Source organism: Apodemus sylvaticus, chromosome 4, assembly GCF_947179515.1.
Source record: "Apodemus sylvaticus chromosome 4, mApoSyl1.1, whole genome shotgun sequence".
Lineage (NCBI taxonomy): Eukaryota > Metazoa > Chordata > Mammalia > Rodentia > Muridae > Apodemus > Apodemus sylvaticus.
In genome coordinates this window covers 77,863,245-77,877,203 of record NC_067475.1, presented here as the reverse complement: position 1 = coordinate 77,877,203, position 13,959 = coordinate 77,863,245, and the positions used below count along the sequence as shown (strand labels likewise).

Genomic DNA, 13,959 nt, shown 5'->3' with positions numbered 1-13,959 from the left:
GAGGGTTAGAAACATGTGCTAAGTATGCCTGGCTTAGGGAATGCTTGATAAATTAGCCATTTTAAAATTACTCTTTTTGTGTGTGATGAGGGGGGGAATGTCAAATTCAGAGCTTCTACTTGCTAGGCAAGCATTCTACCACATCCCCAGCCGTTATAATTAGTTATTTGGTCGAGACAGGAATTTATTTATTAAGTTATCCTGGTAGGCCTTGGACTTTTGATTCTCCTAGATAGTTAGTTGTTCTGTTCTGTTAGTACTGGCTTACCCTAGTATTTTATAATTCCAGCTTGTGGATGCAGGCACAAAGATGGTATGCAGCTAAATGTTCAGGCTGCTCTCATCACTAGAAAACCCCTTCACCCAACCCCAGACTCAAAGAACACGAATTTCTTTAAACATCCAGAGTTAAACTTGGCTAATTAAAGCTTTCTGCTAACATCACTGAGTGAATTAGTAGCCCAGCACCAAGGTACAATCAGCTTCCAACAAACACAAAGGTGGTGACGGCAGAAGGGACAACGGCTCACATGGTGAATTGGCCCCAAAGCCATCAGGCCTTACAACAGGCTGGCACCTGCCTGCCGTTTGCAGCTCTGGGTTTCAGGACCCTCCGTTGTCCTTTATGATAGTGCCACCTAGTGGGAACGATGAGGTACTGCCGCAAACTTCAAGCCCCGCTCAGGATCAGTGCGACGAGGTGGGAGGATGAGTGGGCAAGGGTGTCTCTCTCCAACCCTTGGGTCAGTACTCTGCACTCACAAGTAACGAAGTCCTGATTCGGTGGAGGAAGCCGCACCATCTTTCCCCTCAGCCGTAACTGACCAGCGACCATACGCGACACCTCAGTATCCTTGCAACTAGTCTTTGGGAACAGGCTAAAGAGGCCTCGCCGTCTTGTACAGAGCCATTGTTCTGATGGAGAAACTGAGGCTCCATAGGAGCGTAGATAACCCCTCTACGGTCACACGCCGTAGAGGAACCGCAGGGAGATCCTAGTCAGTTTCTCCGACCGTCGTGAAAGGTGCCTTCCCGCCGCAGACGCAGAGGCGGGCGACCCGGCCCGACGACCCCGATGGGGACACAGGGCGGACGCGGCTACCGGCCGCACGCGGGGCCGCGGGACGCAAGCAGGAAGCGAGAGTCCCGCGCGGGGAGCCCCTGGGAACACAGGCGCCGGCCACGTGACAAGAGACGCCGGCCATGTGACAGGGAAGCGCTGGCAGAGGCCCCGGTGCACAGTCACGCACGACGCACGTACACGCACGGAAGCGCTTCGAGCAGCTAGGCGAGGGCCGAGGGTCACATGTGGAGGGTGACAGGCGCGGGCCGGGGGGCGGGAAAGACGCGCGGATCACGTGCCGGGGGCCGGAGCTCAGAGGTCACGTGAGGCCGGAGGCGGGGCCGCCGCGGAGGGGGAGGGGCGCGCGGCTTCCGGCGGCCGTGGGGGGGTGGGCCGGCGAGCGGAGGGGGCCTGTCCCGGAGGTGGCGGCGGCGCCATCTTGGCGAAGGGGGGATCAGGAAGTGCGGACCGCGGCGGCGGCGGAGCCCGGAGCGGAGGCCGGAGGCTCCCGGCCCGCCGGCCCCGGAGCGGAGCGGAGCGGAGGATGCAGCAGCCGCAGCCGCAGGGGCAGCAGCAGCCGGGGCCGGGGCAGCAACTGGGGGTCCAGGGGGCGGCGCCTGGGGCCGGGGGCGGCCCGGGAGGGGGCCCGGGGCCAGGGCCCTGCCTGAGGCGGGAGCTGAAGCTGCTCGAGTCCATCTTCCACCGCGGCCACGAGCGCTTCCGCATTGCCAGCGCCTGCCTGGACGAGCTGAGCTGCGAGTTCCTGCTGGCCGGAGCCGGAGGGGCTGGGGCCGGGGCTGCGCCCGGACCCCATCTCCCCTCCCGGGGATCGGTGCCGGGGGACCCCGTCCGCATCCACTGCAACATCACGGTGAGGACCTCGCTTGCGCCATGCTGGGGGTCCCTTGTCTGGTGCTGGAAATCACACCACACAACCTCCTGCTCTTGAAGGACCCGGAGGCCGGAGCCCCCTCTTGGTGCTTGGCTCCTTCTCTCCAGGCTGCACTTGTTTCTTCAGCTTGAGGTTCTGTGGTGCAGTCACAGTCTCTACTGTTGACCCCTGAGAGCGAGGGACACCGGGACATGTGGCCCCTCAACCACCTCCTCCTATCAATCCACCCACACCTCAGGTTTTATGATTTTGGCTCCTTCTGCGTACTCCTCCACAACTTTACCATGTCACCTAGAAATGCCCATTTCTTCTCCCCACCCCGACTCTAATAAGATTCCAGGCCTCTGCTGGAAGGACCTAGCCTGGAACTCAGCCCAGTTCCGTAATGACCCTTCTCAGTAGTTCTTTCCACTTAGATGTTACCACCTGTGGGTTCCTTGCCCAGGCATCCCTCGCACAACCGCTCTTTGCTCCCCGAATTTCACCAAGTGATAGTGCCGTGCATTGACTCCACGTTGGATTTCCTCTTCCTAACTCCGGTGTGACTAACCTTTAACTCCTCTTTTTGCCTTGGCTGGTAGCGACTTTGCCACTTCCTCCCCATTCCTGGGGCCATGTCTGCTTATCCTAGGTGATTGTTGCCTTTTCTGGTGATGACAGCAATGTGTGTGTGTGTGTGTGTGTGTGTGTGTGTGTGTGTTGAGCAGCAACAGGGCCTTCCTCCCCAGTAAGCATCATTCCATCCTAACCATACTTGATTAGGAAGCACTTTACATGTGTCCCCTAGTGTCCCTTGAGGAAATTGTTGGGTGCAATTTTCTAACAGCTGGTACTGTGAGATGTAGTGCTCATGTTGTAATGGCCTGGTCCCTCCTGGAGCAAGCTAGTGGGCAGTACCTTTAATTCACACTGGGAATGGGAGTTGCCTGGGGGGAAGACAGACTTGTGAATTTTGTGGCTCTTGGAGGCTTCCATTCATTTTTCATGGTGTTTTCTAGCCCTTTCTGCCACCAAACCAGGTCAGGGTTTGGTGAGGTAGCTTTGGGAGTGGAACAGTGAGATACTTGAGTTTTGATGGGGACTCATCTATCCAAGCTGAGACTTACCTCACCAAGCTATGACCACCAGGAGTGGCTCAGTCAAGTAAAGATTTTAGCATCTTTGGTACTGTTTTTCCTGCAGCACTGGTTAGAACTATGGCATCGCTAAGAGCCCCAGTAGAAGTGGGTAAGGCTTCCTTGGCATGTGTTGAGACATCAAAGATTGGATTTTGCTAAGTGGATTCACTTACGGGTAGGTTTGCTTCCTCCAGCTGCTTCCTTTCAGTTGCCAGAGGCCATCTACTCTCTTTGACTTTGGGGGTTCTCAGCTGCAGTGCCCATGGCCCCTCTAAATGAAACTTGGCTACACTGGCCCCCATGCCTTGGGCAGAGGAGAGGAGGCTGTTCAGGCTCCTGTGGCATGGTGGCTCAGGAATGCTGGGAATGCCAGTAGCGGAGGCTCTTTTCTCCCAGCCCACGTCTGGACTCGGGATGAGGGCAGGTTCCTGAGGGAGCGGTAGGGAGAATGGGTCTTAGAGGGGCTCCGGGGGTGGGGGTGGATCTCACAAATGCCCTTTTACTATTAGCTTTGGAAACTATTTTAGTTTAGTTCCTCCTCCCCTGGTGGCCACAAGCCTGCATTATTCTCATCAGTGTGACTGTTATGAGGTGCTCTTCCCTTCCCTGATTCTGGAGTTTGCAAACACTGAAGGACTCTGGCCTGGGTGTGGGGAGAACTTAGAGCATGGCAGGCAGTCAGGACAGTAGAGCCAGTACTTCCTTTACTGTCGTCAGCTTTCCCTGGGTCTTTCTCTGGGAGGAAGAGAGTCCACAGGTTGCTTCTTGGGTATGGTCTTCCCAGGCTGTTTTTCTAGGGAAGCTGAGTTACTAGTTATGAGTGTAGGGAGGGCATGGTGGTGGGAAGGAAAGGAACCAGAAGTCTTCAGAGAAGAAGGCAGGCTAGACAAAAACTGGTTTCTCTTCAAGTTTCTCATTGTGACCACTCTCCCTGCTTTCCCCCTCAGGAGTCATACCCTGCTGTGCCCCCCATCTGGTCGGTGGAGTCCGATGACCCTAACTTGGCTGCTGTCTTGGAGAGGCTGGTGGACATAAAGAAAGGGAATACTTTGGTGAGAGGGCAGTGGGGAGGAGTGGGTGTGTTCCTGAAGAGGTTTCAGCAACTACAGTACCCGGGAGAGGCAGCGGCTAGGTCTGAAAGTGGATGGGGCCCCGCCTGGAATGTCTTAGACCTGAATTCTTAGAATTGCCTACTGAAGCCAGAGGGGGCAGGCTAGGTCCGTTAGGGAAAGTCATCCCTATACCCACGCGGTCCGTCCAGTGTAGAGGGCCAGCCACCATTTTGAGATCTAAGCTAAAAGCTCACCCACACAGATATCCAGATTGCAGTAAGAAAGATGTACTTGTTTCCACCTCAGCTCTTGCAGCATCTGAAGAGGATCATCTCTGACCTGTGTAAACTCTACAACCTCCCTCAGCATCCTGATGTGGAAATGCTGGACCAGCCCTTGCCAGCAGAGCAGGTATGCAGTTGAGGAGTGGGCTTTGGGTCCTGTGGCAGTCATCCCAGAGTGCCTAAGAAATACTTGATAATTGGAATGGAACTGCAGTAGCTCCTTCCCACCCCCACTGCTCCCAACACACATGTGATTCTCAGCCGCTTTCTTCTCCAGATGGGAACCCAGCTAAATGGGGCACTACTCACTGCTTCTATCCAATCAGAACTCGGTCTCAGGGGCAGCATCCTGAGGGGTGAGACGAGGAGGGAATTTTTATTATTGGAGCAATAGCAGTTGATGGCTATCGGACCCATCAAACCAGGCCCTTTGTTTAGGACCAGAAATGCACTCTCATTCTAGAGAAGATCAAATGAGAGGAGGGTTCTGGGCTCTGCAGAATAGATGACAAAAACAACTAATTTTTTTCCCCTTTAGCATGTGGTAGGAAGAGAATGATTGGCTGGTATCAAAGTCATCCATCCCCTGGGCTCTTGCTTCTGCTCAGATCTGGCTGGGGGAGAAACTGGCATCTTTATGGGCAGTGCCCAGCTTCCAGGCCTTCCAGGCCAGGGGGATAGATCCGATGCTGCGTTCTAGCAACCCGCTGGTTCTGATCTTCATCCTTCCTCCTTCTCCACTGCAGTGCACGCAGGAAGAAGTGTCTTCAGAAGATGAAGATGAAGAGATGCCTGAGGTAGGCTTACTGCTCCAGATGGCATTGGCAGGAGGTGTTGGTCATCAATGTGGGCCATTTGATATTAACAGCTCCAGCTTCAAGCTGGGGAAAGGAACCATACCATAGAATAAAGACTGAGTGGCCTGATGTCAAGGGAATCGCTGTCTATGCCCATTCCTTGAAAACATTTAGTTGTCATGTGTTAAAGCAAGTAAACACTGGACACACCTAATCACAGATGGCCTCAGGGGTCGTGATAGGCCCTGGCTTGTATCCTGATTATCCTAGTTGGGGAGTTGTACTTATTCTCATTAGGCTGCAGTTTTCTTATTTATGAAATAGGATTGTGATGCATATCACATGGTTGTTTCAGATAATAGTGTATAGTGTACCTGACAGAATCTTTAAAAAATATAGATACTGTGTTTTTCTTATTTTTATATGTATGGATGTTTTTGCTGTGTGAGTGTCTATGCACTACATTTGTGTAATGCCTGTGGAGGCCAGAAAAAGGCATCAGATCCCCTGGGACTGGAATTACAGATGGTTGTAAGTCACTGTGTGGGTGCTGGGAACCAGTTTTCTGGAAGAGCAGCCTCTTAACTGCTGAGCCATTCCCCTAGTTCCCATTTATTTTCGTGTAAGCTGGGCTGGCCTCACACTCCCGCATCTAGTCGAGGATGGCTTGAATTGATCCTGTCACGTCTACATCCTAAGTGCAAGGACTGCAGACACGTGCCACCCAAGCTATCGATAGAGTGTAAGCCACTTACTCCTGTGACGTCTCCTTTGACTGGAGAATTAATAAAACTTATTAATGAAATTAGTGAACATTAATTTACTAGACCTCAGCCTTTCTGTGATAAGTGAAGATAACGATAGGAGAATAAATACTTTATAAAGGAATAAAGTAAGCTGTTGAATGTCGCCCTGGCACAGGATGTCTTGTTATCAGGAGTCTCTGATCATGCTGTTCCCTAGCATTGGATGCAGACTCTAACCTTACTGATCTTCAGACCCACAGAGGGCTGGTGATCCATGAAACGTAGTCCTTCCTGAGATGTTCAGCCCTCTGTGCCACACCCACAGCACCTGACTGAGGGCCTGAAGTTGCCACAGGGTGGCTTCTGCTCAGCAGCAAGCTGCTGCTTCCCTCAGAGCAGGGGAATAAGGAGCTGGTTATAGCGTTAAGCAGTCCTACCTCCTGCTCTGGGCACCGCATGTCCATCTCGGCAGTGAGCGCTTCCAGGGCCTGACTCTTGTCCTGCTCTTGTAGGGATTAAAAAAAAACATTTATGGTCTAGTTTGCTTTTTTTCTTGTTTTTTTAAATGTGTTGTAAGTCAGGGGAACTTTGAGGAGTCAGTTCTATCTACCGCGTAGGCTTCAAGGATTGAACACAGTTATCAGACTTCTCAGCAAGCACCTTTACCCACTGAGCAGCCAGGCTGGCTTAGTTTTCTCCTTTAGGCCTAGGGTCCTGAGGACTCCTGGATGAGAGTCTAGCCTAGTAAAACAAGCTTTTACTTTTATTTCGCCACTACAAGCCAAAGTCATTCATCTAGAAATTGGGAAGTTTTCTGCTGCCAAAGGAATTTTAGGGACAGTTAGAGCAGGGTTTTCCTAGGGACAAGAAGACAGTCCCTTTCTCAGCCCTCTTGTAGTTCTGCTGCAGTGGTTTAAGAATTTAGAAAGGAAATTACCTTGGGAGCCAAATGTGTTGACAAGGCCTTTAATTTGGCACTTGGGAGGCTGAAGCAGTATAATCCCTGCAAGTCTGAAGCTAGCCTGGTCTACATAGTGAGTTCCAGGACAGCAAAGGCTACACAGCAGGACCCTGTCTAAAATAAAGGCCAGTGCACACCTGTATCTATAACACTTGACAGGTGGGAGCAGGAAGATTGGGATTATCCTTGCTATCTATGTGAGTTTAAGACTAGTCTGGGCTATATGAGACTTTGTTTCCAAAAACTAAAAACAAACTTGCCTCGGCCTTTAGACTAAGAGGGGCATATAGAGCTGAGCTGTTTTCTAGAACTGGGAAATTACTGCTAAGAACACCATGGGGGCTTGGGGCTCTGGGACAAGTGGTCCTGAGAAAAAGTCTATCTACTACCTCTGTGGTGCCGTTCCTCTGCACTCCTACCCCAGGATACAGAAGACCTAGATCACTATGAAATGAAAGAGGAAGAGCCAGCCGAGGGCAAGAAGTCTGAAGATGATGGCATCGGAAAAGAAAACCTGGCCATCCTAGAGAAAATTAAAAAGAACCAGAGGCAAGATTACTTAAATGTACGTGCCTTGTAGAAAGGCAAGGCAGAGGGCTGGTGGGTCCTGGCTGGGGAGTGGCAGGCTACTGCCCGGCAGTATGGAGAGCCGGATCTGTCCAGTCCTATCCCTAGTCCAGACTGCCTTGAGGTCTACCTGGTGCCAGACATGGAGTAATGGTGTTTGCCTCCTTCCCAGGGTGCAGTGTCTGGCTCGGTGCAGGCCACTGACCGGCTGATGAAGGAGCTCAGGGACATATACCGATCACAGAGTTTCAAAGGCGGTGAGTTTACTCAGGGGCTGCTCAGGAGCTCCTCAAAAAGGACACAGAATGGAGATCAGCAGTGGATAAAGGCACTGCCACTGAGTTTCAGGGCCTGAATTCAGTCTCCAGTGCCCACATGACAGAGCCTCCACTTCATGGGTGGCACATACACTACACATGTAATGAGCATATAATGGAATTATTTTTAAAAGGATACAGTGTGCTGGTAAGGACCCCCTGAGAATTTCTAGGTCATACAAATGCTTATAAACTTTTCAGACAAGGATTAGAACTCCTCAAGGCATGGGTTGGTACATATCCAGACACAAACCTGGACCCTTTGAGGGTTTTTGTTGTTGGTGGTGGTGGTGATGGTTTGGGGGTTTGGGATTTTTGGTTTGCCAAGACATCCTTTCTCTGTGTAGCCCTGGCTGTTCTGGAACTCAGGCTGTAGACCAGGCAGGCCTCAAACTCAGAGATCCACCTGCCTCTGCTTCCTGAATGCTGGGATTAAAAGCTGCATCGCCCCTAGCTCAAGCCTTTTTCTTACGGGGGGTGGGCGGTGGGGTGGGGGGAGGGAGGGAGGAATCTGCCTCTCAGTCCAGACCCATCTTACTGAGGCTAGTGCCTCCTCTCCTTCCAGGAAACTATGCAGTCGAACTCGTGAATGACAGTCTCTATGACTGGAATGTCAAACTCCTCAAGTGAGTGGCGGCTCTGGGATGAGCTACATGACTGGAGCGACTGGGGGAGCCCTAGGGCCAGTCCTGTCCCTTTCAGTGGGTTGGTTGGGGGTCCCAGGAGCAGGTGTGGTCAGTGGGACCCTCAGGAGGCTGCTTGGTCAGCACCCAGCAGGCTGAGCCCAGATTCATTGCTTTGTAGAGTTGACCAGGACAGCGCTTTGCACAATGATCTTCAGATCCTAAAGGAGAAGGAAGGAGCAGACTTCATCCTACTCAACTTCTCCTTTAAAGTAAGATGGCCTGTTCTCAGTGCTGTCCCTGGCTGAGCCTTCCCTGTCTGCCTCAAGTCCTGTGAGGATGCCCGCCTCCCTTCCCTAACTGTTACCTGCCTCTCTCTCAGGATAACTTCCCCTTTGACCCACCGTTCGTCAGGGTTGTGTCTCCAGTCCTCTCTGGAGGGTGAGTGACTGGGCAAAGGGACTAGGCCGCTGTGGTGCCTGCCGCAGTGTGGAAGGGCCCGGCCCGGCTGACTAACCCTTCTTCTGCAGGTATGTTCTGGGCGGAGGTGCCATCTGCATGGAGCTTCTCACCAAGCAGGTGAGCCCTTGGCCTGGGTGGGGCTGGCTGAGCTTTAACCCCATTGGTTAATGGGCGGGGGAACAAACCGTAGCCATAATCTGGCCCTTTCATTGCACTAGGCATAGCCTGTACCCAGCAACCTAGGCGGACAGGTGCTGACTGTACTGGGAGTAAAGGGACCCTTCTGTAAAGGCAGCCTCTTGCCTGGAAAGGTGCTGAAGGTGTCTCAGGAAGCTGTACCCTGACTTCCTGCTCTGTCCCTGCCGTGCCCAGGGCTGGAGCAGTGCCTACTCCATAGAGTCCGTCATCATGCAGATCAGCGCCACGCTGGTGAAGGGGAAGGCACGGGTGCAGTTTGGAGCCAACAAAGTAAGGGTCCTGGGACTGTGGAGCCACGAGCCAGCTAAGGCTGCCTTTTAGGGTCAGAGGATAAGGCCCCTGCAATGGAGGGAGGGCGCTGGTCCCAGGGGGGCAGCCTTGGATGTTGGGGTGGCACAGGTCTGGAAATGGATGTCATGTGTGGTGTATCCTCAAGGTCTTCCCAGGCAGAGATGGGTGGTTGTAGAAGCTGAGACTCGTGGGTCCCTGGATGACAGCCTGCAGGTGAGGGACAGTAGGTTGCAGCTGACCATGACCTGATCTGGTGGTTTTCTCTCCCCAGTCTCAGTACAGTCTGACGAGAGCACAGCAGTCCTACAAGTCCTTGGTGCAGATCCACGAAAAAAACGGTGAGGCTGGGCCCCAGGCCCCGGCCCCGGCCCCGGCCCTGGCCCCGCTCAAGTCAAGGACAGGGGCCTTTCTGCTTTCTGAGCCTTGTATCCACTGGCCCATTGTCTGCCCAGTTCTCCAGAAGTCTGGAGTACTATCACCCTTCTTCCCAAGAAGTAACTAGCAGTGGGGTTGAAGACAGCCTGGGCATTGTCCTCTGCTGTCACTCTCTGCAAAGCTCATCCAGTTCCTGTCCTGGGCGGGCTCACCATTCTCCCTCCCTTATAATAACCTCTGGGTGAGCAGTCTCAGGATCAATATCCTAGGATCTGATTTCCTGGCACATGGAGGTGTCCTCAGGAATCAGGTAGATGACATTGGCCTGGGCCTGCTCCTCACTGTGCTCACTGTGCTGGTTTGTTTGTTTGTTTGTTTGTTTGTTTGTTTGTTTTGTGCAGGCTGGTACACACCCCCGAAGGAAGATGGCTAACCCTGGAGTATCGGCCCCTCCCCCCCAGGCACCACTGGACCAATTACCTTTGAATGCTGTGTTTGGATCTCACGCTGCCTCTGGTTCCCCCTCATTTTTCCTGGACGTGATAGCTCTGCCTATTGCAGGACAATGATGGCTATTGTAAACGCTAAGGAAAAACAACAGCCCACAACACTGAACTGTCTCAGTACTCAAGACTGACTACAGGCCAACCACCTCGCTGGAACCCTTGCTAGCAGGCATTCTTATAAAGAAACTCTCAAGCCTCCTTATAGTGCTGGAAACTCAGCTGTGCTCCAGACTAGAGCCTCCTTACCTATGCTATGGGTTTTTAATTTATTTTCTCTTATTTCATGTACACTGCTTTTTTTGGTTACAGTGTATGATGGATGTGTATGAAAAAATGTATCTTTGGGAAAACAATTACAGTTTGTTAATTTGAAGATGCTGGTCTTGACTCATCTTTATTTTTATTCCCACATCCCCTGACTGCTGGGGGGGAGGAGGGGTGCCAGGCCCACCATGCTTCAGTAGCAGGAGAAGCTGCAGAGGCTGCAATTTGCTGCTAGCACAAGAGAATGCCAAGCTGAAGCGGTCGCCTGGGCTGACCCTAGATCGCTCCTGAAGGCCTCTGGAGCGACCAGCGCCTATGCTCCTCGGAACAGTCTGGAACAGTCTGGCTTGCTGAACTACAGCGCAGAGGCCCAGGAACACCCTGATTATTAGTACCTCCTAGTACTAATCTCCATTTTTGAAATTTCCAAGAAAAAGATGAGACTTGAGTAGCTGCTTCATAAACTTTTAAGTTGAGTGGGGTGGTGCCCTGGCTCCCCGACGCATGAGGCTTTCGGGCTCCCGGAAGCCCAAGCACCGTGAGAGCGAGCGGCTGTAACCATTGGTTCCTTGCCTGCCTTCCTCTTCTCGCTCTCATCTGCTTTATTAGATTATCTAAGGAAAGACTTGAACTTTGGATTCTTTGTAGCCATTCCCAAGTTGTGGGTCTACTGGAAACAGTAGTTCAATGTGGTTGCATTGAGTAGTGGGTCCTTGGCTCTGCCCCAGGAACTGCACGGCAGGGGAAAAGTCTGCAAAGCCAGAGCTACAGTGTTGGACCTGCTGTTGTGAGCCTGCACGGAGCCTGCATCTCCCTGTTTGAGCTTGCTGTGGGACCGACCACCTGCTCGCAGACTGGAGGAAGACTGAAGCGACAGACAAGGGACAGCCGACAGACAAGGGACAGCCGAGCAAAGTCCTGGAGCTTAGAAAACCCAGCCCTGGGACGGTTGCCTGGATGTTTTCTAATGCTTTTGAGATGGGCATTTTAGTTTGGCCAACTTCCCTCACTCCCCCATTTCTTTTAGGGATTTGAATGTCTTGCTGCTTTAGGTGGATGGAGAGTTCACCAGTCCTACTTGATGCTGCTCTAATGCTGCCTACACCCACCAGATTAGGGGTGCTAATACATGGTGAGGTTGAGACACAGAGGATACAAGGGGACTAAGTCATTCCATAGAACTGCAATCTATCTCCTAGCCTGTAAGGCTTCCTTCTGAACTTAACACCAGCCGGGGCTGGCATGTAGATTGTGTTTTTAGTAATGTGTACTGTGAGCTGTCCTCTGTATAATGTATTTTGTAATGTATTTTTCTCATCTACCAAAGGATGAATCAAATAAAGTTATTTAAATAGTTTGGCTCTAATAAACTTATTTAAAGAAATCATGGGTTCATGTCCACCTGATAGGAGGAAAATGCCAGGTTCTGGGAACTGTAGCACCAGCTCTTGACAGTCCTCCATTTTTCTTCTCAACCCTTTTCTAACAAAATTTTAAATTTAGGCTTCTCATAAAGTTACATGCATTAAAAGGGCAGATTTCTTCTTTGCAGCAGGGAAAGCAAGGAATTTGTATCTATGACCCAAGTAGTCACAGCCTAGGAGATGAGTGTGGGAGGCACATGGCTGCTCTGTCTCCGTGCCACAGTCTAGAGAACAGGTTAGGAAAGTGAGCAGTCACCAGGAGAAAGCATCAGTCACCCCAAGCCTGAGACACGACAACCTTTATTCGCTAGAGCGATGGCTCACTGTTTTACGTGATTCTACACGCAATACCAAGGAACCTAGGCAAGGGCCCTTCCAACCTCCCCAAGTCTGCCCTGGCATACAAAAATGAGGAAAATTTGCCTGGCTGCCTCAGGCTTCTAACCTAAAGGAAGCTTACAATTTTTGGTTCAAATGTTTATGCCAGTTTAGGAGACTAAAGACACCTGACAAACAAGATTTCACCCTTTGGAAAGATGAATAAAGGCAAGACAAAGCGACTCCATGCTGGAGCCTCAAGAATGAAGGGCGCACGCCTGTAATCCTAGCACTTGGGAGGCAGAGGCAGGTGGATTTCTGAGTTCGAGTCTAGCCTGGTACAGAGCGAGCTCCAGGACAGCCAGGGCTATACAGAGAAACCATGTCTCGGAAAAAACCAAATCCAAAAAACAAACAAAAAGAATGAAGGGCTCTCAGGCTGAATGAGCTCAAAGTGCCCGGTGTACCTCCTCAGTCCTCATCTCAGGGCGGACGGCTGGAAGAGAAGGGAAGGCAGTCAGATGGCGGCTGCGCACACCCCTCCCCCCAGCCAGCCCCCCCCCCCCCCAACTCCTGGGCTGTGTTCAGCTCCTAGATTCCAGGGAGACCCACAGAATCCTGGCAGAGGCTGGGAAGACTGGACAGTCAGCTCTTGGAAGTACCAATGATTTCCCCTGGGGATTTAATGGACACCTGGTATAAATTCAAATTTTCTGGAAAACAAAACACAAAGCTTGGGGCCAGTGGTGGCAGAGGGGGGAAGCAGAAGGTGAGGCCCCAGTGAGCGGGCTCTGGCTGCAGACCAGCTCCCCAACAAGTCTCTGCTAGTCACTGCTAACTTCCAGCTCTGGCATGAGGGGGATGAAAGTGGTGGGAAGCAGGGCTGGGGGCAAGATAGGAGTGAGCATGGAAAGAGGCAGCCCTGGTCCTGCTGCTCAGACAACCACAGTTCTCTAATGAGAAAGGCTGCTGGGGCGAACGTGGTTTTACCATGGAGAGAGAGAGCACTTAGGTGCAGGAAGACAGTGGGGAACCAGACAAAAGTTCACCTTTCTCCAGAACTCTGGGTTGTTAGGAAGAGGGAGAGCGCTTCTGATTATAGCACGAGGAGTCCCTCCCCCAGGATGCCATTTCTATGCTATGAAATCCCAGGAAGGCCCTTTCACTTTCACCCACCACAGGAGGAAAGTGATGCCCTGGGGTGGCTTTCTCGCCGTCTGCTGAAGACACAGCTGGGTTGGGCACTCTGGATCTCCTGGCAGCTGTTCTTTGGATCAGGAGGCTCCCTTCTGGGTCACCTTCCAAAATCCAGAACCAGAAGATCAAGAGACCTTGCTGTTCCTCCCCAAGCATGGGAGGAGGCTCTTTTCATGCAATGACCCGCAATGACCGCTGGGTGGCGCCCCCTGACCGCTCGGCACAAGGCGGCCAGCCTCCCAGAGCATGGGCCCAGAGCTTCTGCAGCTGGGGAGTGGGCTGGGCCTTTTCTCAGTTCTCCAAAGCAATGTTTTACCCTCTGCCTCCACATTGAGAAGGGGCGGGGCAAGGAGGGGCGCGGGGGTGGGGGCTCAGTGTTTCCAGACTGTGGAAACTGATGTCTTACCATCAGGATCTAAAGAAACGGTGTGACAGATGCCCCTCCCCCATCCAGTGTTCCACCCTCTAGACATTTTCATCTACAGCAAAATCTGCTTCCAAAGA

General features: G+C 52.2%; 1 protein-coding gene across 3 annotated transcripts; it reads left to right on the top strand.

Moving 5' to 3' along the window:
• The first annotated feature begins 1,472 nt into the window (after positions 1–1,472).
• On the top strand, positions 1,473–10,625 carry Ube2q1 (ubiquitin conjugating enzyme E2 Q1). 3 transcript variants are annotated; one of them, XM_052180006.1, is made up of 13 exons: positions 1,475–1,934; positions 4,021–4,125; positions 4,432–4,536; positions 5,156–5,206; positions 7,338–7,478; positions 7,653–7,737; positions 8,363–8,423; positions 8,602–8,692; positions 8,803–8,861; positions 8,951–8,999; positions 9,255–9,350; positions 9,643–9,709; positions 10,148–10,625. In XM_052180006.1, the coding sequence occupies exons 1-13, from the start codon at positions 1,608–1,610 to the stop codon at positions 10,177–10,179; spliced, it is 1,269 nt and encodes a 422-aa protein (XP_052035966.1). In that variant the 5' UTR covers positions 1,475–1,607; the 3' UTR covers positions 10,180–10,625. The 3 variants fall into 3 exon arrangements, with proteins under 3 accessions (XP_052035967.1, XP_052035966.1, XP_052035969.1); XM_052180009.1 differs by lacking the exon at positions 1,475–1,934 and adding an exon at positions 3,140–3,248; XM_052180007.1 differs by lacking the exons at positions 9,255–9,350; positions 9,643–9,709; positions 10,148–10,625 and adding an exon at positions 9,101–9,237 and having other exon boundaries at positions 1,473–1,934.
• Positions 10,626–13,959: the final 3,334 nt, after the last annotated feature.

Excerpts from the sequence above, each read along its gene's own strand:
- Ube2q1 (XM_052180006.1), top strand. The coding sequence starts at position 1,608 with ATGCAGCAGCCGCAGCCGCAGGGGCAGCAGCAGCCGGGGCCGGGGCAG. Across the intron at positions 5,207-7,337 it reads AAGATGAAGAGATGCCTGAG|GATACAGAAGACCTAGATCA; the intron begins GTAGGCTTACTG and ends CTCCTACCCCAG. Across the intron at positions 8,424-8,601 it reads TGGAATGTCAAACTCCTCAA|AGTTGACCAGGACAGCGCTT; the intron begins GTGAGTGGCGGC and ends ATTGCTTTGTAG.